Below are 22,439 nucleotides of genomic sequence, written 5' to 3' on the forward strand. Positions count from 1 at the left end.
AAAGGATGAACAGGCTGGGTCTCTTTTCTCTTGAAAAAAGAAGGCTGAGGGGTGACCTAATAGAGGTCTTTAAAATGATGAAAGGTTTTGATAGAGTGGATACAGAGAGAATGTTTCCACTTGTGGGGAAGACCATAACTAGAGGCCATCAATATAAGATCGTCACCAAGAAATCCAATGGGGAATTCAGGAGAAACTTCTTTACCCAGAGAGTGGTGAGAATGTGGAACTCGCTGCCACAGGGAGTGGTTGAGGCGAATAGTATCGATGAATTTAAGGGGAGGCTGGACAAGCCAATGGGGGAGAAGGGAATAGAGGGTTATGCTGATAGATTTAGATGAGGAAAGACTGGAGGAGACTCGAGTGGAGCATAAACGCCGCATGGACTGGTTGGGCCGAATGGTCTGTTTCTGTGCTGTATATCCTGTGTAATCCTATGTACAGATTTTTTAAAGATGATATGTTAATATCAAGATGTTAAAAAAACAAATATGCCCCTTTAAACTTTAGCTGTTGCCAACAATGTGTCCTGCAAGCCCTATTTTAAAAACTTAAGTAGAGGCTGAAACAGGCAGATGCAATTCAGTATGTGTTTCTCTTTTCATAGAATCATGGAGATTTACAGCACGGAAGGAGGCCACTTGGCCCATTGTGACTCTGCCGGCTGAAAAAGAGCTACCCAGCCTAATTCCACTTTCCAGCTCTTGGTCCGTAGCCCTGTAGGTTGCAAGTGCACATCCAAGTACTTTTTAAATGCGATGAGGGTTTCTGCCTGTACCATCCTTTTAGGCAATGAGTTCCAGACACCCACCACCCTCTGGGTGAAAAAAGATCTCCTCAACTCCCCTCTCATCCAATCAATTACTTTAAATCTCTGCTCCAATCTAATCTTATTTAAAAAGGTTGCTTATCTTTTGGTTTTCAGTTTTGATGAAGGGTATGCACCCCAAACCTTAACTTGTCTTATCTCTTAACAGATGCTGACTGTTTTGCTGTGTATGCCAGAATTTACTGTTTTTATTTCAGACTTCTCCATTTAAAAAAAAATGATGAAGATCCAATTGCAATTTCAAAGGAAGTGCAGGAATGGAGAGACCTGGGGTTGCATGGTGATTTGTTACAGTAAAAGTCAGTGTAATCTCGTTAAAATATTCTCATGTATATGAGTGGTTACCAATCCTGCCTTTCAAAGAGATGCACCACCAAACAAATCACCTGCTTGCCTTTTGGGGAGACCTTTTAGAGAATCATAGAATTACAGCACAGAAGGAGGCCATTCGGCCCATCGTGCCTGTGCCGGCTCTGTGGTAGAGCGATCCAATTAGTCCCACGTCCCTGCTCTTTCCCCATAAGCCCTGCACATTTTCCCTTCAAGTATTTCTAATTCACTTGTGAATGTTACTATTGAATCTGCTTCCATCGCCCCTTCAGGCAGCGCGTTCCAGATCACAACAACTCGCTGCGTAATTTGTTTACCTCATGTCGCCTCTGGTTCTTTTGATAATCACCTTAAATCTGTGTCCTCTAGTTCTCGACCCTTCCACCAATGGGAACAGTTTCTCTCGATCTACTTTGTCCAGACCCCTCATGATTGTGAACACCTCGATCAAATCGCCTCTCAACCTTCTCTGCTCCGAGGAAAACAACCCCAGCTTCTCCAGTCTATCCACGGAACTGAAGTCCCTCATCCCTGGAACCATTCTCGTCAATCTTTTCTGCTCTCTCTCTAAAGCCTTCACATCCTTCCTAAAGTGTGGTGCCCAGAATTGGACACAATACTCCAGTTGAAGCCTGACCACTGTTTTATAAAGGTTTCGCATAACCTCCTTGCTTTAGTACTCTATGCCTCTATTAATAACACCCAGGATCCCGTATGCTTTTTTTATCAGCCTTCTCAACTTGTCCTGTCACCTTCATAGACATAGAAACATAGAAATTTACAGCGCAGAAGGAGGCCATTTTGGCCCATCGTGTCTACGCCGGCCGACAAAGAGCCACAAGGCCCTCGGTCAGCAGCGCTGAAGGTTACATATAAACCTATGAACAATGGCGGACAGGTAAAGAGCATCCGGCCCAACCAGTCCGCCCCACACAACCGCGACACCCCATGTATCGCAACATTTTACACTCAACCCGGAGCCATGCGATCTCAAAGAGGCAAAAAAACAGATAAAACTCCAGGCCAATTGGGGGAAAAATTCAGGAAAATTCCTCTCTGACCCATCCAGACAATCAAAACTTGTCCAGGAGATCACTCTGGCCATAATAGATTCCATGAAGTACTTACCATTGTATCTGCGCCAACCAACAAGAGATTATCCAGTCTAATCCCACTTACCAACTCTAGGTCCATAACCATGCAGGTTACAGCACTTCAAGTGCACATCCAAGCACCTTTTAAATGTGGTGAGGGTTTCTGCCTCTACCACCTTTCCAGGCAGCGAGTTCCAGACCCCCACAACCCTCTGCGTGAAGAAACTTCCCCTCAAATCCCCTCTAAACCTTCCACCAACCCCCTCATAATTGACCCTTCCACCAAGGGAAATAGGCCCTTGTTGTCCACTATATCCAGGCCCCTCAAAATTTTAAACACCTCAATGAGGTCACCCCTCAGCCTCCTCTTTTCCAAGGAGAACCAAAACCCAACCTATCCAATCTGTCCTCATAGCTAAGATTCTCCATTCCAGGCAGCATCCTCGTAAATCTCCTCTGCACTCTCTCCAGTGCAATAACGTCCTTCTTCTAATACAGTGACCAGAACTGCACACAATATTCCAGCTGTGGCCTAACTAGTGTATTATACAATTTAAGCATAACCTCCCTGCTCTTGTATTCTATGCCTCGGCTAATAAAGGCAAGCATTCCGTATGCCTTCTTAACCACCTTATCCACCTGGCCTGCTACTTTCAGGGATCTGTGGACAAGCACTGCAAGGTTCCTTTGCTCATCTACACTTCTAAGTGGTCTACCGTTTAATGTGTATACCCTTTCCTTATTCGCCCTCCCCAAGTGCATCACCTCACACTTCTCCGAATTAGATTCCATTTGCCACTGCTCTGCCCACCTGACCAGTAGATTGATAGCCTCCTGCAGTCCATGACTTTCCTCTTCATTATCAACCACACAGCCAATTTTAGTGTCATCTGCAAACTTCTTAATCATACTCCCTATATTCATATCTAGATCGTTGATCTATACCACAAAAAGCAAGGGACCCAGTACTGAGCCCTGCAGAACCCCACTGAAAACATCCTTCCAGTCACAAAAATATCCATCAATCATTACCCTTTGCTTCCTATCTCTAAGCCAATTTTAGATCCAACTTGCCACTTTGCCCTGGATCCCATGGGCTTTTACCTTCATGACCAGTCTGCCATATGGGACCTTATCAAAAGCTTTGCTAAAGTCCATATATACTACATCGTACGCACTACCCTCATCAACCCTCCTGGTTACCTCCTCGAAAAATTCAATCAGGTTAGTCAAACACGATCTTCCCTTAACAAATCTGTGCTGACTGTCCCTAATTAATCCTTGCCTTTCTAAATGTAGGTTTATCCTGTCCTTCAGGACTTTTTCTAATAATTTTCCCACCACTGAGGTTAGGCTGACAGACCTGTAATTACTCGGCTTATCCCTTTCTCCCTTCTTAAACAAGGGCACCACATTAGCAGTCCATCATGCCTGAATCCAAAGAGGACTGGAAAAAGCCTCTGTTATTTCCTCTTTTGCTTCGCTCAACAGCCTGGAATGCATTTCATCCGGGCCTGGGGACTTATCTACTTTCAAAGCTGCTAAACCCCATAATACCTCCTCTCTCACTATGTTTATTTCATCCAGAGTTTCACACTCCTCCTTGAAAGCAGTATCTGCATTGCCCCTTTCCATTGTGAAAACAGATGCAAAGTATTCATTAAGAAGCATACCCACATCTTCTGCCTCCACACACAGATTACCCTCATGGTCTCTAATAGGCCCTACCCTTTCTTTAGTTATCCTCTTGCTCTTAATATATTTATAGAACATCTTTGGGTTTTCCTTGATTTTACTGGCCAAGAATTTTTCATGCTCTCTCTTAACATTCCTAATATCCCTTTTAATTTCACCTCTGAACTTTCTATATTCCTCCAGAGATTCTACAGTATTTAGCCATTGGTATATGGCATAAGCTTCCCTTTTTTTCTTTATAATCCCCTGTAGGTCCCTAGACATTCAGGGGGCTCTAGAATTATTATTCCCACCCTTTTTCTTTAAGGGTACACGTTTGGCCTGAGCCCTCCGGATCTCCTCCTTGAATGCCTCCCACTGTTTCGACACTGATTTACCTAGAAGTAGCAGTCTCCAGTCTACTGTGGCTAAATCACCTCTCAACTTAGCAAAGTTAGCTTTTCTCCAATTTGGGACTTTTATTCCTGGTCTATCCTTGTCCTTATCCATAACTACCTTGAATCTGACTGAATTATGGTCACTGGCACCCATGTGCTCTCCCACTGATACCCCGTCCATCTGCCCAGCTTCCTTCCCCAAAACTACATGTGTACATACACCCCCAGGTCTCTCTGTTCCTGCACCTTTTTAAAATTGTACCATTTAGTTTATATTGCCTCTTCTCATACTTCCTATCAAAATGTATCACTTCACACTTCTCTGCGCCAAATTTCATCTGCCCCGTGTCCGCCCATTTCACCAGCCTGTCGATGTCCTCCTGAAGTCTATTATCACTATCCTCCTCACTGTTTACCCCATTTCTGAGTTTCATGTCTTCTGTAGACTTTGAAATTATACCCTGTATACTCAAGTCCAAGTCATTAATATATATCAAAAAGATCAGAGGTCCTAATACTAAACCCTAGGGAACACCACTGTATACCTCCCTCCGGTCTGAAAAACAACCGTTCACCACAACTCTCTGGGGGCGAAATTGCCCTTTTTTTATAGCCCCATTAGCACCTCTGGAGGGCGCTAATAGGGCGTAATAAGGTTATCGCCCGGGGGAGGGGTCGATAGCGCCACCGGGGAAATTGCCCCGGGGGTTTGGAGGGGCGATGTGCCGTTAGCGCCACGCCCCGCGATTTGTGCACTTGGCCCACGCACGGTGATGACGTCATCGGCGTGCGCACCAACCCCTCGCCGCTCCACACTGACCCCTTTGTGCCCCACGGGGGAAATTGCCCCGCAGGCAGCGAGGATGGCGCCGGCTGGTGTCACCGCCAGATTCGCGGGTTGCGGACATTTGCTGCCGGGGGCTCCCCCTTAAAGGGGAGGATGTTTACACCGTGGGCCGCCATATTTTTCTGTCTGTTGGCCTGACAATGGCGGCACTCCGTTGTGGGTGCCAGGCTGTCGGCCTGGTCGCGGGCGTCCCTGGTGGCCCCGTGGCGGCTGCCAACGTGACTGCAGAGCGCGCAGTGGCCCTCCCCTTTAATTGAAGGGGAGTGACGTTGTGATGTGTCAGCGCTACGCGGTGCGTCTGAGACGTCATCAGCATCGCGCTCGTGGTCAGCGCGGCGCTGATTCACATCAACCCGCAGACCACGTCCGCTAGCGCCCCGGACATTTTTCACAGTCATAGAACCGAATTCCCAGTTACTTCCCGATACTTTGCACCGGGCGATAAATGGTCACATATTTCGAATTGTGCGTCCCCAAACGGGGTGCGGGGAAATTTTGCCCCCTTAATCTTTGTTATTAGTGACAAAGCACAGATTGTTTCTTTAATACTTTTATAAACAAATAAGTAGCACATACACTTTATACCTATAACAAACTGCGTTATATCAGAATCTATCATAGAAACATAGAAAATAGGTGCAGGAGTAGGCCATTCGGCCCTTCGAGCCTGCATCGCCATTCAATAAGATCATGGCTGATCATTCACCTCAGTACCCCTTTCCTGCTTTCTCTCCATACCCCTTGATCCCTTTAGCCGTAAGGGCCATATCTAACTCCCTCTTGAATATATCCAATGAACTGGCCTCAACAACTTTCTGTGGTAGGAAAATCCACAGGTTAACAACTCTCTGAGTGAAGAAGTTTCTCCTCATCTCAGTCCTAAATGGCTTACCCCTTATCCTTAGACTATGTCCCCTGGTTCTGGACTTCCCCAACATCGAGAACATTCTTCCTGCATCCAACCTGTCCAGTCCCGTCAGAATTTTATATGTTTCTATGAGATCCCCTCTCATCCTTCTAAACCCCAGTGAATACAGGCCCAGTCGATCCAGTCTCTCCTCATATGTCAGTCCTGCCATCCCGGGAATCAGTCTGGTGAACCTTCGCTGCACTCCCTCAATAGCAAGAATGTCCTTCCTCAGATTAGGAGACCAAAACTGAACACAATATTCCAGGTGAGGCCTCACTAAGGCCCTGTACAACTGCAGTAAGACCTCCATGCTTCTATATTCAAATCCCCTAGCTATGAAGGCCAACATACCATTTGCCTTTTTCACCGCCTGCTGTACCTGCATGCCAACTTTCAATGACTGATGAACCATGACACCCAGGTCTCGTTGCACCTCCGCTTTTCCTAATCTGCCGCCATTCAGATAATATTCTGCCTTCGTGTTTTTGCCACCAAAGTGGATAACCTCACATTTATCCACATTGTACTGCATCTGCCACTCGTTTTCCCACTCACCTAACCTGTCCAAGTCACCCTGCAGCCTTTAGCGTCCTCCTCACAGCTCACACCGCCACCCAGCTTAGTGTCATCTGCAAACTCGGAGATATTACACTCAATTCCTTCATCCAAATCATTAATGTATATTGTAAATAGCTGGGGTCCCAGCACTGAGCCCTGCGGCACCCCACTAGTCACTGCCTGCCATTCTGAAAAGGACCCGTTTATCCCGACTCTCTGCTTCCTGTCTGCCAATCATTACTGATTGTCTTGTGATTGAGGCATTCGGTGCAGTCATAGTATTGTACTGTGCGATGCACATGCCTAATCTGCGTGTTTAGTGTTTGCTCCACAGAAACTTGCCGACATCATTATGATTTAAAAAATAAACACTGACATGCTGGAGGAGCAGAGCAGACAAGGCCTGACTTATCTTGGCCCCAATCCTGAATCCAAGATGTTAGATAAGATCGTAGCGGGCAGGCTATGAGTTATAAAGCAGTAATTCAATCAAAAGGCTTGGATGTCAACATAATCTGCAAAAAGCAATGCTCAAATATTTTATGAAAGTAAGTGGATGCACAAGATCAAATTACGTCCTTAAAATCATTCATTGCCAGACATTTGTTATTCTTAGTTTTATAGCCTTTTTTTATAATATATATATATATATTTGTTCTTGTTATTGCCCATCCTTGGTTGCCCTGAGAGCATTAAGAATCAACCATGCGTATGTGACTGGAGCCACATGTAGCCGAGACCTGGTGAGAATAATAGACTCTCTGTCCTGGAGAACATCAGTGAACCTCTTGGGTTTTTATGACAATCCAATAGGTTTCGTAGTCATTTTCTGATCTTGGAAAAGAAAGAAAGACAGACTTGCAATTAAAATAATGCCTTTCACGATTATAATGTATGCTCACAGGTTTGTAGAGCTATTGAGTTGGGAATGGCTTAGCCAGGTCACGTGATGTTCACAAGACTCAATAAAACCCCAGCCAGTTGGGTTCGGGGATCCACGATGAGGTATGCAGTTGTGAGCCTAGTGGACGAACTGGTAATGTGTAGTGTGATTGTTAAACCTTTGCTAATAAACCAACTAGTTCATCCACTAGGGCCTCGGTTTAACGTCTCATCCGCAAGACGGCACCTCCGACAGTGCAGCACTCCCTCAGTACTGCACTGGAGTGTCAGCCTGGATTTTTGTGCTCATGTCCTGGAGTGGAGAAATCCATTACCTGGTCATTATCACATTACTGTTTGTGGGAGCCTGCTGTCCGCAAATTGGCTGCCGCATTTCCTCCATTACATAAGTGACTACGCTTCAAAAGTACTTCACTGAAAGAACGAAAGAAAGAAAGAAAGAGACTTATTTACAGGGAACATTGAATGCATGTTCCATATTAATAAAAGAAAGACTTGCATTTATATAGTGCCTATCACGACCACCGGACGTCTCAAAGCGTTTTACAGCCAATGAAGTATGTTTGGAGTGTAGTCATTGTTGTAATGTAGTGCATTGGCTGTAAAGCGCTTTGGAACATCCTGAGATCGTGAAAGATGCTGTAGAAATGCAGGTCTTTCTTATGGTATCATATAACTCAGACTTTAATAAAACTAGCAGACTATATTAAGCAGTAAATTTGTGGAAAATATCTACACATTAAAAATCTTGTGTAAGGTGTGCAATTTCTGTGCTCCAACATTACTACAAGCTAACACAATTTTTCATTGTGCTTTTCTGTCAATATTCAGCCAAATGGCCTGCTCCTGCTCCTATCTCTTATGTTCTTATTATAAATTGCTATATCAAAATTTCCCATTCCATTTCCCGGTGATCAACTGATGCAATGTTTTGCAGGTTCTGGTGGCTATGTCACTGGTGTTTCTGAAGTCCCTCTCTCGCTCTCTCAAATCAGTTAGCGAAAAAAAAAGAAAGACTTGCATTTCTATAGCGCCTTTCACAACCACCGGTCTTAAAGTGCTTTACAGCCAATTAAGTCATTTTGGAATGTAGTCACTGTTGTATTGTGGGAAAAAGATGCCATCTTGTACATAAAAGGTTACACTCATTAATCGACATTGGGCACTGCCATTCATCAAAGTTTTTTCAACCATTCCGCTTTATTAGAAAATGAAAAAAAAGTTGAAATGAAAAATTATAAAATGTGTTTTAAGTTATTTTAAGTTTAAATTTAAATTTGTTATTGTTTTTTCAGTGGAGATTGGTGCCCTGGTAGCAGCAGTGTCTCAGCTTTAGACTTGGGGTTTTAATTTAGCTCTTTCTTCATGGGAGGGAACACTTTCTGTGTTTGTCTTTTCTTGATGACGCCTCTGTGCAGCACCGACCGAGAAGTGTTGTTCTGTGTTAAAGGTGCTATATAAATGCAATTTGCTGTTAATCTACATAAGAAATAGGAGCAGGAGTCGACCATTCAGCCCCTCGAGCCTGCTCTGCCATTCAATAAGATCATTTCTGATCCACTTTCCTGCCCTGTCCCCATATCCCCTGATTCCCTTAATATCCAAAATTTATCGATCTCTGTCATGAATATACTCAACGACTGAGCCTCCACAGCCCTCTGGGGCAGAGAATTCCAGAGATTCACCACCCTCTGAGTGAAGAAATTTCTCCTCAGCTCCGTCCGAAGTGGCTGACCCCCTTATCCTGAGACTGTGACCCCTGGTTCTAGACATTCCAGCCCAGGGGAATCACCCTCCCTGCATCTACCCTGTCAAGCCCTGTGAGAATATTGTATGTTTCGATGAGACAATAATCTTGCGTGAAGGTAGTGTCTTATTTTATCCTCAGGTTTATATTTTAAAATATTCTTTGCTGCGTTACTATTTCATCACAGGGTGAAGCCTGTATTGCGATCTGAATATTCTGGGACATTAATTGTGGATCTCAACCCTGTTATAATATTAATGTTGAAAAACTGCTATTTTACATTTTTTGCAGGATGGACGACAATTATAACATACTTCCTCACGGTGTTAATTTCCAGGATGCTATTTTTCCTGACACAATCGAGAACCGGAAGATGTTTTCCAGTCTCTTCCAGTTCTCCAATTGCTCTCAAGGACAACATCTCCAAATTTACACAGCCGACTGGGAAATTCAAGAGGATCACAGGGTAAGCACGCCCTCTGCTGGCCATCTCCGTGGAGCATTTAGGCACCGCGGATTTTGGTGGTAAAATAAAATTTCTACATTATTATTACTGGTTGGAGGCCAGATATTCATACTGTCCCATTTTAACATTCTCGGCCATAAATCTAATGAATACTAATGCATTTTAATGGAAATGCAACCTCCTTGATTGAATGTGAAAGGATTAAAATCGTTCAAAACAGGGTATCATTTAGGTGTACTAAAAATAAATTGGTTCAATATGACATTCTTTCCACTATTTCTGGTTATTTCATTCAAGCTGAAGGTCTTTTGATTCCAGTGAAGAGACTATACTTCGTTTACTAAAGTTTTGCATTCTTAAAGAATCACAGGAATGTTTTTTTTAATCAGTAACCATGCTTTTTAATTGTAGTAAAAAATATTGCATCTTACTAGTGCATCTCCCATGGTGATTCTCAATTGTGATTGACTAAATGTGGTGTTCCTAAACATGTAAATTGCCTTGGGATGGTTTGTATGTCAAAGGAACTAGATTGATTCCTGGGATGAGAGGGTTGTCCTATGAGGAGAGATTGAGTAGAGTGGGCCGATACTCTCTGGAGTTTAGAAGAATGAGAGGTGACTCATTGAAACATACAAGATTCTGAGGGGGCTTGACAGGGTAGATGCTGAGAGGATGTTTCCCCCCGGGCTGGGGAGTCTAGAACCAGGGGTCACAGTCTCAGGATAAGGGGTCGGCCATTTAGGACTGAGATGAGGAGGAATTTCTTCACTCAGAGGGTGGTGAATCTCTGGAATTCTCTGCCCCAGAGGGCTGTGGATACCGTGTCGTCGATTATATTCAAGGCTGAGAGCGATAGAATTTTAGACTCTTCAAGGGATATGGAGATAGGGCGGATCGAGTGGAGTTGAAGTTGTGAACCTGTGGAATTCCCTGCCGCAGAGAGTTGTTGATGGCAGTTTGTTGGATATATTCAAGAGGGAGTTAGTTGTGGCCCTTACGGCTAAAGGGATCAAGGGGGTATGGAGAGAAAGCAGGAAAGGGGTACTGAGATGAATGATCAGCCATGATCTTATTGAATGGTGATGCAGGCTCGAAGGGCCGAATGGCCTACTCCTGCACCTATTTTCTATGTTTCTATGAAGTCGAAGATCAGCCATAATCTTATTGATTGGCGGAGCAGGCTCGAGGGGCCCGTCTGCCCTCTCAAGTGGATGTGAAAGATCCCATGGCATTATTTTGTAGAAGAGCAGGGGAGTTATCCCCGGTGTCCTGGGGCCGATATTGATCCCTCAATCAACGTCACTAAAACAGATTATCTGGGTCATTATCACATTGCTGTTTGTGGGAGCTTGCTGTGCGCAAGTTGGCTGCTGTGTTTCCCACATTACAACAGTGACTACACTTCGAAAAAAACTTCATTGGTTGTAAAGCGCTTTGGGACGTCCGGTGGTCGTGAAAGGCGCTATATAAATGCAAGTCCTTTTATTTTATTTGAAGTAATCTTGTCTGCTTAATAAATGAGAACCACATACGGTGGCAAAATAAATAACTGATTAAGATGTTGACAGTGAGTCAAGAACCTGACAATTCCTAATCTGTTGTAGCCTTCTAATTTCAATGCTTCAAGCAACTTTATAAATAATTCTATTAATAAAAGAAACTCCTTACACATGTTTGTTGAACGTTTAGGCAGGAGTTTGAAATATTTATTCTCGAGGCACAAGTTTCGCCTCAGATGAAGTAGCTGTTGTTGAGAATCATGTCACAGTGGAATCCACCCTTTAACATGGCACGGTGTAAAAAGCTTTAAATGCTTCACAGTTTTTAAAGTTGTTGTGCCTAATGCTGTCAGTACTATCACCAACACCAATACAATCTGCTTCTGAAAGCATTTTAGTGAGCAACAGGAATTTGCAGAAAGGAAATTTTAAATTGTGAAACTGGTTTAGTCGTCCTTGATCAATAAGTTGTCCTTGATCCCACACAGAACCACAGACAGTCCATCGTGATGGTATTCGAATGGCCTTCCCTCCCCCAACGCAGGCTGACTTTATCCGTTCCAAAGACAGCACGCCTTCGTCTCAAATGCAGTCCACCTAATTTGATTTTTATCATTTCATCTGAATATGACATCAGTCTTTGTATAGATACCTTTTAAAATATTAAGTTACCGTAATATACAGGAGCTGAATAAGATAATATGAGAGCAATTATATATTATAAGTAAAAACAGAAAATGCTAGAAATCTCAGCGGGTCAGGCAGCAGAGTTAATGTTTCAGGTCAATGATCCTTCATCAGAACTGGGAGTATTTCCAGCATTTTCTGTTCTTAGTTCAGATTTTCAGCATCCGCAGTATTTTGCCTTTTTATATCTTTATATATATATATATTTCGTTATAACATTGGCCCAGAAATCTCGGCCTCCCGGGGTCTGTGCGGAGTGCGTGCCGAGTGCGTACGGACCCAGCTGAAAACAGGCTTTTCCGATCTGTCAAGTTTCTGGCTTGACAGATCGCGTGCATATCGGGAGCGAGGACATTTGCATGGGCAAGATTGCGGGATTTACCCATATCTTGCCCAGCAAATGTCCTCAAAACTTGCGCCTGATAAAAGCAGGCGCACAGCCTGCTGTTGCAGGCGTAAGAGTTTTAAAACGCACAAGAACATTTTAAAGTAAAATTTTAAAAACACATGTTATTGTTAAAAACTTTCCCCACTACGGTAAGTTTATTTTAAACCATAATTAAAAAAACTTTTTTAAAAAATCGGAAAAATATATATTTTTTAAATATATAAATAACTTCAATTTGTTAATAAAAATATGTTGTGCATTTTTTTCTATCTTTTATTGTTGCATATTAGTGTTTTGGGAGCTGTTTCTCATTCATAATAATGGGATCTCCAACTTACGGAGTTCCCATTATTATGAACGAGAATATACTTTACCTGATTGGCTGCCCAGAGCCATGTGACTCCAGCTCCAGGCCTGCGCACATCCCGACGCGACGTGCTCCGTTTCGCAAGAAGAGGAGGCCTCGGCTCTGGGATCTCTGGTGAGCATTCGACCAAAAGGTAAGTGTGCATCTTCTGTCCTATTTTTAGTCAAACACCCGCGGGAAGAAGAAACTGGGATTTCTGGGCCATTATTTCCCACATTACAACAGTGACTGTACTTCAAAAAGTACTTCATTGGCTGTAAAGCACTTTGGGACGTCCGGTGGTCGTGAAAGGCGTTGTATAAATGCGAGTCTTTTCTTATATTATAAAACTGTTCAAGGATATGATGTGTCTACCGATGACCACTTAGACTCTCACACAGCCTTTAAGAGCCCAGGCTGTTTCCAAAATGACAACATCTTCAAGCCAACACCCATAGCGTTGATAAGACCCAGGGCACTCAACAGCAGCACATTCCTGCCCAGCTTCACATTTGTGCAAATGACACGATGACACCAAAGCTCAGTGAGATGTCAACAGGTCAGGGTGTTTACAGACCAAATATTTTTGTTTGGAAGCAAGAAAAATGAGAATACGCTATGGGCTTTAAACTGTGCTTTATGAACAATCCCTGTAATACATCCAGTTCGATCTAAGCAGAACAAACATTGCTGAAGGGATTGACAGATATGCACTAATCTGTGTAGGATAAAACGGTTTTAAACACCAGGGGGTTGTTAGGCTATGACCCCTAAACAAATGAGGATGTTGGTGTACGATAGCACAGTGGTTATGTTACTGGGCTAGTATTCCCGAGGCCTGGATGAAGGATCCAGCGATGTGAGTTCAGATCCCACCACGGCAGCTGGGGAATTTAAATTCAGTTAATTCAATAAATCTGGAATTAAAAAGCTAGTATCAGTGATGGTGACCATGAAACTACCGGCTTGTTGGAAAAACCCATCGGGTTCACTAACGTCCTTTAGGGAAGGAAATCTGCCGCCCTTACCCGGTCTGGCCGATATGTGACTCCAGACCCACAGCAATGTGGTTGACTTTTAACTGCCCTCTGAAATGGCCTCGTTTGTACCAAACTACTATGACAAAGTCAGCACTGTGGGAGCACCTTCGCCACACGGACTGCAGCGGTTCAAGAAGGCGGCTCACCACCACCTTCTCAAGGGGCAATTAGGGATGGGCAATAAATGCTGGCCTTGCCAGCGACGCCCACATCTAGTGAACGAATAAATGTAAAAAAAAATGGATGCAAGTAAAATTTCTAAAGGAACACGCAGCAATTTAGTACTAATGTAAAATCCTGCAAGAAAAATCTTATGAAGGTTTAGATAAAAGTCTTACGCAGAGCTTTATATATGTTTTAATATACTGCTTTAGTGGTGCAGAAATCCCACTTTCTTCTTCCCGCGGGCGTTTGACTAAAAATAGGAGAAAAAATGCGCAGTTACCTTTTGGTCGAATGCCCGCCAGAGATCCCGGACTCGAGGCCTCCTCTTCTTGTGCAACGGAGTAGGAGTCACGTGGGTCTGGACGCCCAATCACGGTAAAGTATTTTCTCATTCATAGTAATAGGAGTTTCGTTAGTCCGAACCTCCTATTACCATGAATGAGAAACACCCCCAAACACCCAAACACTATATAAAACATTAAAAAACACCTCATATAAAATACATTATAGAAATTAAAGTTGACAGAAATGTTTTTGAAAAATATATTTGCCGATTTTTTAAAAAAGTTTTAATTATGGTTTAAAATAAAATTACCTGATTGGGCACAGTTTTTAACATAAATATGTATTTTTAAATTTTATTTTCATTATGTTTTTGATATGTTTTTAAACTCTTACGCTGGTAAAAGTAGGCTATGCGCCTGCTTTTACCAGGCGCCAGAGTTTTAAGGACAGTCACTGGGCATGAGATGGGCAAATAGCCCAATCTCTGCCATGGAAATGTCCTTCTCCCTGAGATGTGGGAGATCTGTCAGGCCAGAAACTTGACAGATCGGAAAAGCCGATTTGCGGCGCATGCGCATTGCGTGCCGAAAGCTGGCTTTTGCGGTGCCTTCCCGGGTCTGTGCACACTCCGTACGGACCCGTGGAGGCCGGGATTTCAGGGCCAATGTTTCACTTTGTGCAGTGTACCGGTATGTTTGAACCAATACAGTGTGGTACTGAAGGAGTGCTGCATGGTTGACGCACAATAACCTGCTCCTCAGCATCATAGCCTCGCTGTGCTTCAGGCCCAGGTGCCCTGCATAATGGGGAGTTGAGGCCTAAAGCCTACAGGGCACATCCACATGCGCCTTGGAATCGCTTGCGGTGCTCGGAGCCTATGCATGCGTTGTGCGCAAGATTTAGCAGGCCCCACAAATATTGTGTGTCTAAACAGCATGTCAACATACAGCATGGTAGGGTAGAATTTCAATTCACCATCGCCGATATCAATGGAAATGTCTTTGTCACCTCTGGATGTGACTATTCCAACTCACTCCTGGCCAGCCTCCCACATTCTACCCTAGGTAAACGAGAGATATTCCAAAACTCGACTGCCCGTGTCCTAACTCGCACTAAGACCCGCTCATCCATCACCCCTGTGCTCGCTGACCTACATTGGCACCCGGTTAAGCAACGCTTCATACAAACATAGAAAATAGGTGCAGGAGTAGGCCATTCGGCCCTTCGAGCCTGCACCACCATTCAATAAGATCATGGCTGATCATTCCCTCAGTACCCCTTTTCTGCTTTCTCTCCATACCCCTTGATCCCCTTAGCTGTAAGGACCATATCTAACTCCCTCTTGAATATATCCAATGAACTGGCATCAACAACTCTCTGCGGCAGGGAATTCCACAGGTTAGCAACTCTCTGAGTGAAGAAGTTTCTCCTCATCTCAGTCCTAAATGGCTTACCCCTTATCCTAAGACTGTGTCCCCTTGTTCTGGACTTCCCCAACATCGGGAACATTCTATCCGCATCTAACCTGTCCCGTCCCGTCAGAATTTTATATGTTTCTATGAGATCCCCTCTCATCCTTCTAAATTCCAATGTATAAAGGCCCAGTTGATCCAGTCTCACCTCATATGTCAGTCCTGCCATCCCGGGAATCAGACTGGTGAACCTTCGCTGCACTCCCTCAATAGCAAGAACGTCCTTCCTCAGATTAGGAGACCAAAACTGAACACAATATTCCTCACCAAGGCTCTGTACAACTGCAGTAAGACCTCCCTGCTCCTATACTCAAATCCCCAAGCTATGAAGGCCAACATACCATTTGCCTTCTTCACCGCCTGCTGTACCTGTATGCCAACTTTCAATGACTGATGAACCATGACACCCAGGTCTCGTTGCACCTGCCCTTTTCCTAATCTGCTGCCATTCAGATAATATTCTGTCTTCGTGTTTTTGCCCCCAAAGTGGATAACCTCACATTTATCCAATTATACTGCATCTGCCATGCATTTGCCCACTCACCTAACCTATCCAAGTCACCCTGCAGCCTCCTAGCATCCCCCTCACAGCTCACACTGACACCCAGTTTAGTGTCATCTGCAAACTTGGAGATATTACACTCAATTCCTTCATCCAAATCCTTGATGTATATTATAAGGAGCTGGGGTCCCAGCACTGAGCCCTGAGGCACCCCATTAGTCACTGCGTGCCATTCTGAAAAGGACCCGTTTATCCCGACTCTCTGCTTCCTGTCTGCCAACCAGTTCTCTATCCACGTCAGTGTATTGCCCCCAATACCATGTGCTTTGATTTTGCACACCAATCTCTTGTCAAAAGCCTTTTGAAAGTCCAAATACACCACATCCACTGGTTCTCCCTTGTCCACTCTACTAGTTACATCCTCAAAAAATTGCAGAAGATTTGTCAAGCATGATTTCCCCTTCAGAAACCATGCTGACTTGGACCGATCCTGTCACTGCTTTCCAAATGCGCTGTTATTTCATCCTTAATAATTGATTCCAACATTTTTCCCACTACTGATGTCAGACTAATCGGTCTATAATTACCCATTTTCTCTCTCCCTCCCTTTTTAAAAAGTGGTGTAACATTAGCTACCCTCCAGTCCATAGGAACTGATCCAGAGTTGATAGACTGTTGGAAAATGATCACCAATGCATTCACTATTTCTAGGGCCACTTCTTTAAGAATGCAGACTATCAGGCCCCAGGGATTTATTGGCCTTCAATCCCATCAATTTCCCCAACACAATTTCCCGCCTAATAAGGATATCCTTCAGTTCCTCCTTCTCACTAGACCCTCGGTCCCCTAGTACTTCTGGAAGGTTATTTGTGTCTTCCTTCGTGAAGACAGAACCGAAGTATTTGTTTAGTTGGTCTGCCATTTCTTTGTTCCCCATTATAAATTCACCTGAATCCGACTGCAAGGGACCTACGTTTGTCTTCACTAATCTTTTTCTCTTCACATATCTATAGAAGTTTTTGCAGTCAGTTTTTATGTTCCCGGCAAGCTTCTTCTTGTACTCTATTTTCCCCCTCTTAATTAAACCCTTTGTCCTCCTCTGCTGAATTCTAAATTTCTCCCAGTCGTCAGGCTTGTTGCTTTTTCTAGCCAATTTATATGCCTCTTCCTTGGATTTAACACCATCCTTAATTTCCCTTGTTAGCCACGGTTGAGCCACCTTCCCCGTTTTATTTTTATTCCAGACAGGGATGTACAATTGTTGAAGTTCATCCATGTGATCTTTAAATGTTTGCCATTGCCTATCCACTGTCAACCCTTTAAGTATCATTTGCCAGTCTATTCTAGTCAATTCACGCCTCAAACCATCGAAGTTACCTTTCCTTAAGTTCAGGACCCTAGTTTCTGAATTAACTGTGTCACTCTCCATCTTAATAAAGAATTCTACCATGTCATATAGTCACTCTTCCCCAAGGGGCCTCGCACAACAAGATTGCTAATTAGCCCTTTCTCATTACACATCATCCAGTCTAGGATGGCCAGCTCCCTAGTTGGTTCCTCGACATATTGGTCTCAAAAACCATCCCTAATACACTCCAGGAAATCCTCCTCCACCGCATTGCTACCAGTTTGGTTAGCCCAATCAATATGTAGATTAAAGTCACCCATGATAACTGCTGCACCTTTATTGCATGCATCCCTAATTTCTTGTTTGATGCTGTCCCCAACCTTACTACTACTGTTTGGTGGTCTGTACACAACTCCCACTCATGTTTTCTGCCCCTTGGTATTCCGTAGCTCCACCCATACCGATTCCACATCATCCAAGCTAATGTCCTTTCTTACTATTGCATTCATTTCCTCTTTAACCAGCAAGGCCACTCCACCTCCTTTTCCTTTCTGTTTATCCTTGCTAAATGTTCTCATCCTTGTTTTCAAATCCCTCCCTGGCCTCGCCCCCTCCCTATCTCTGTAATCTCTTCCAACCCCACAACCCCCCCCCCCTGAGATGTCTGCGTTCCTCAAATTCTGGCCTCTTGAACATCATTTATTATAATCGCTCAACCATCGGTGGCCGTGCCTTCTGTTGCCTGGGCCCCAAGCTCTGGAACTCCCTCCCTAAACCTCTCCGCCTCTCTACATCTCTTTCCTCCTTTAAGACGCTCCTTAAAACCGACCTCTTTGACTAAGCTTTTGGTTATCTGCTGTAATTTTTTCTTATGTGGCTCAGTGTCAAATTTATTTGTTTTATCTTGTAAAACTACTATGAAGCACCTTGAGACGTTTTACTACGTTAAAGGCGCTATATAAATAAAAGTTGTTGTTGCGGTTGTTGAAATGAATCAGGCAGTTTCTAAAACGGGCGCCTGAGCACAGAAATCTCGGCTGACACTCCCAGTGCAGTGCTGAGGGAGTGCTGCACTGTTGGAGGTGCCGCATTTCAGATGAGTCGTCAAACCGAGGCCCCCGTCTGCTCTCTCAGGTGGATGTAAAAGATCCCAGGGCCACTATTTCGATGAAAGAGTAGGGGAGTTATCCCCGGTATCCTGGGGCCAATATTTATCCCTCAATCAATATCACTAAAACAGATTATCTGGTCATTATCACATTGTTGCTGTGGGAGCTTGCTGTGCGCAAATTGGCTGATGCATTTCCCACATTACAACAGTGACTACACTCCAAAAAGTACTTCATTGGCTGTAAAGTGCTTTGGGACATCCGGTGATCATAAAGCCTTTTTTCTTTCAAACAAAATATGCACAGATTCTGTCAATATGCCACTGAATTGGGCCTGAAATACGGGTCAGAGACTTCCTTCGGACCAACGCCTCCGACCCGAGAATTTTTAACTAAATTACCTGGTGGTCCCGGGTGCGCCTGCGATTGCGGTAAGGAGGCCTTCTCTTCCTGCGCTGCGGAGCGCGCTCCGGACCTCCAGGTTCGCACGCAGAAGGTGGAGTCACGTGGGCCTGGACAACCAATCACGGTACAGTATTCTGATTGATAGCAATAAGAACTCCATACCTCAATGAGAAAAAAAACACATTAAACACAACATAAAAAATAAAAAAACATCTCACATAATTAAAATTAATTGAAATTAAAGTTAATTAAAAGTTTTACAAAATAAAACACTTTAATTTTTTTTTTAAGTGTTTTAATAGGGTTTAAAATAAACTTACCTTAGTGGGCAAGGTGTTTAACATAAAAATATGTATTCAAATTTTATTTTTATATGTTTGAAAACTCTTATGTTGGTAAAAGTAGGCTATGAGCTTGCTTTTACCAGGTGCAGGAGTTTTAATGACATTCGCTGGGCAAGAGATGGGCAAATAGCGGAATCTTGCCCATGTGACTGTCCTGGCTGTGGGGATGCATTCGACCTGTCAAGCCAAAACTTGAGAGATCGGAAAAGCAAGTTTTCGGCGCATGCGCATAGCGGAATATGTACGGACCCAGCGAGGCCGGAATTTTAGCCCCAATATTTAACTTGGACAATCTAACTTAAATGTGCTCACAGCATTGGATTAAGTGGATTTTCAGACTTGTCATTTTCTCCCATTTACTCTCATTTGCTAATCACACCCCCTGGCCTATTTAGTGAGGCATGAAAGATCTTGCAGCGACGGTGGACCTTCAGATCCACATATGGAAAGAATATTTCCTCTGCGTGCTATAGAGCGAATGTTGCACTCCCCTGACTCGAAAAGCTGCCGAAATCACATTCATCGTCTACAGGGCCGTAGTAATACCCGCCCTCCTGTATGGCTCAGAGACATGGACCATATACAGTAGACACCTCAAGTCGCTGGAGAAATACCACCAACGATGTCTCCGCAAGTTCCTGCAAATCCCCTGGGAGGACAGACGCACCAACGTTAGCGTCCACATCCAGGCCAACATCCCCAGCATTGAAGCATTGACCACACTTGATCAGCTCCGCTGGGCAGGCCACATAATTCGCACGCCAGACACAAGACTCCCACAGCAAATGCTCTACTCGGGACTCCTTCACGGCAAACGAGCCAAAGGTGGGCAGAGGAAACGTTACAAGGACACCCTCTAAGCCTCCCTGATAAAGTGCGACAACCCCACCGACACCCGAGAGTCCCTGGCCGTAGACCGCCCTAAGTGGAGGACGTGCATCCGGGAGGGCGCTGAGCACCTCGAGTCTCGTCGCCGAGAGCATGCAGAAAACAAGCGCAGGCAGCGGAAGGAGCGTGCGGCAAACCAGGCTCCCCACCCACCCTTTCCTTCAACTGTCTGTCCCACCTGTGACAGAGACTGTGGTTCACGTACTGGACTGTTCAGTCACCTAAGAACTCATGCTAATAGCGGAAGCAAGTCTTCCTCGATTCCGAGGGACTGCCCATGATGATGATGGTGCACAAGTCAGAACGGTGAGGAGCTGCCTTTGCTGGCTCTCCCCAGCACAGCTCACGAATAGCATTTAAGTAAACCTGGACCACTGGAGCTTGACGCGGGAGTGCAGTGGGTTAAATCACATATGCAGCAGTCCTTAAAGGGGCGCCACTCAGTATTAAAGTCATGCAGTCACTTAAACAAAAGTGGCATGTGTGGGAGAGAAAAATTATTCGAGGCTTTTTAAAGACTCAAAAACTATTACAAAAAGTTTCCAACTGTGCGAGGGGGAGTGAACAGCAAAGCTGAAATGATGGAAGATCCAAATATAAAGACAGGAAACGGCATCTGTTTCCAAAAAAGAATCAGAAATATGTAAAAATAAAACCTCTAATAAAAACTATAAAAGTATTGAAAACATTGCAGGAGTGGGGCGGAATATAAAAACATACAACAACTTGTATTTATATAGCGCCCTTAATGTAGTAAAACATCCCAAGGCGCTTCACAGGAGGTATTATAAGACAAAAAATGTGACACCGAGCCACATAAGGAAAAATTAGGGCTGATGACCAAAAGCTTGGTCAAAGAGGTCGGTTTTAAGGAACGTCTTAAAGGAGGAAAGAGAGGTAGAGAGGCGGAGAGGTTTAGGGAGGGAGTTCCAGAGCTTGGGGCCCAGGCAACAGAAGGCACGGCCACCGATGGTGGAGCGATGGAAATCGGGGGATGCTCAGGAGGGCAGAATTAGAGAAGCGCAGACATCTCGGGGTGGGTGGATTGTGGGGCTGGAGGAGATTACAGAGATAGGGAGGGGCGAGGCCATGGAGGGATAGCGTGAAGCTATTTAAGAGTTAATTCACACATGGTGCCTCCCCCTTGCTCCCATTCCCCGTGGGTGCACCAGGGGAAAGAAAGGGCAACGCTGGAGCAAAAGCTGCAAAATTGTGCTAGATCTTCATCTAACTATTTTGGCAACACATCTTGGGGCATAATGAGGTTGAGGCATGAAGTGGGTAAACGAATTTCAGCACGCAGAGTACAACAGTTTGCAAAAGTCAGAGATTGCCGCAGGATCCACTCTCCCGGGCTTTCCCTGTTCCAGTCGTGTGCCTGCTCCTTGGGCACAGCTGATTTGAGAATCAACCTTTCCTGTGTGTAATGAAACTGTAAGATATTTCGTTACACTTAAAGCACAAAAGAGATTTCTACCCCCTGGTGATTTTCTGATCATACAATTGAGCAGATGGTAGCAATAGATGATTCAAAGAACTGTTGATGGACAAATGTTTTTTGCACTGTGACACAAAAAAGGAAGAAAGAAACTTGCATTTATATAGCGCCTTTCATAACCTCAGGATGTCCCAAAGCGCTTTACAGCCAATGAAGTACTTTTGGAGTGTAGTCACTGTTGTAATGTAGGAAACGCGGCAGCCAATTTGCGCACAGCAAGCTCCGACACAAAACAATCTGGTAATGAGCAGATAATCTGTTTTAGTGATGTTGATTGAGGGATAAATATTGGCCTCAAGACACCGGGGAGAACTCCCCTGCTTTTCTTCACAATAGTGCCATGGGATCTATTGTGTCCACCTGAGAGAGCAGATGGTTTAATGTCTCATCCGAAAGACGACACCTCCGACAGTACAATGCTCCCTCAGCACTGCACTGGAGTGTCAGCCGTCGATAAGAACATAAGAAATAGGAGCAGCAGTCGGCCATTTGGCCCCTCGAGCCTGCTCCGCCATTTAATAAGGTCATGACTGATCTGATCATGGGCTCAGCTCCACTTCCCCACCCGCTCCCCATAACCCTTTATTCTCTTATCGCTCAAAAATCTGTCTATCTCCGCCTTAAATATATCCAATGACCCAGCCTCCACAGCTCTCTGGGGCAGAGAATTCCACAGATTACGACCCTCTGAGAGAAGAAATTCC

At 44.3% G+C, this 22,439-nt stretch overlaps 1 protein-coding gene across 1 annotated transcript in view; it reads left to right on the plus strand.

Annotated features, from left to right (window-relative positions):
- Positions 1-22,439, plus strand: part of ccdc3a (coiled-coil domain containing 3a) — a 93,820-nt gene that overhangs the window by 1,740 nt on the left and 69,641 nt on the right. Inside the window, exon 2 of the mRNA XM_070896560.1 lies at positions 9,582-9,756. Within this exon, the coding sequence (XP_070752661.1) occupies positions 9,582-9,756 (175 nt within the window). The remainder of the gene's footprint in view (positions 1-9,581; positions 9,757-22,439) is intronic.

The sequence above is a fragment of the Pristiophorus japonicus genome, chromosome 13 (genome assembly GCF_044704955.1).
Source record: "Pristiophorus japonicus isolate sPriJap1 chromosome 13, sPriJap1.hap1, whole genome shotgun sequence".
Taxonomy (NCBI): domain Eukaryota; kingdom Metazoa; phylum Chordata; class Chondrichthyes; family Pristiophoridae; genus Pristiophorus; species Pristiophorus japonicus.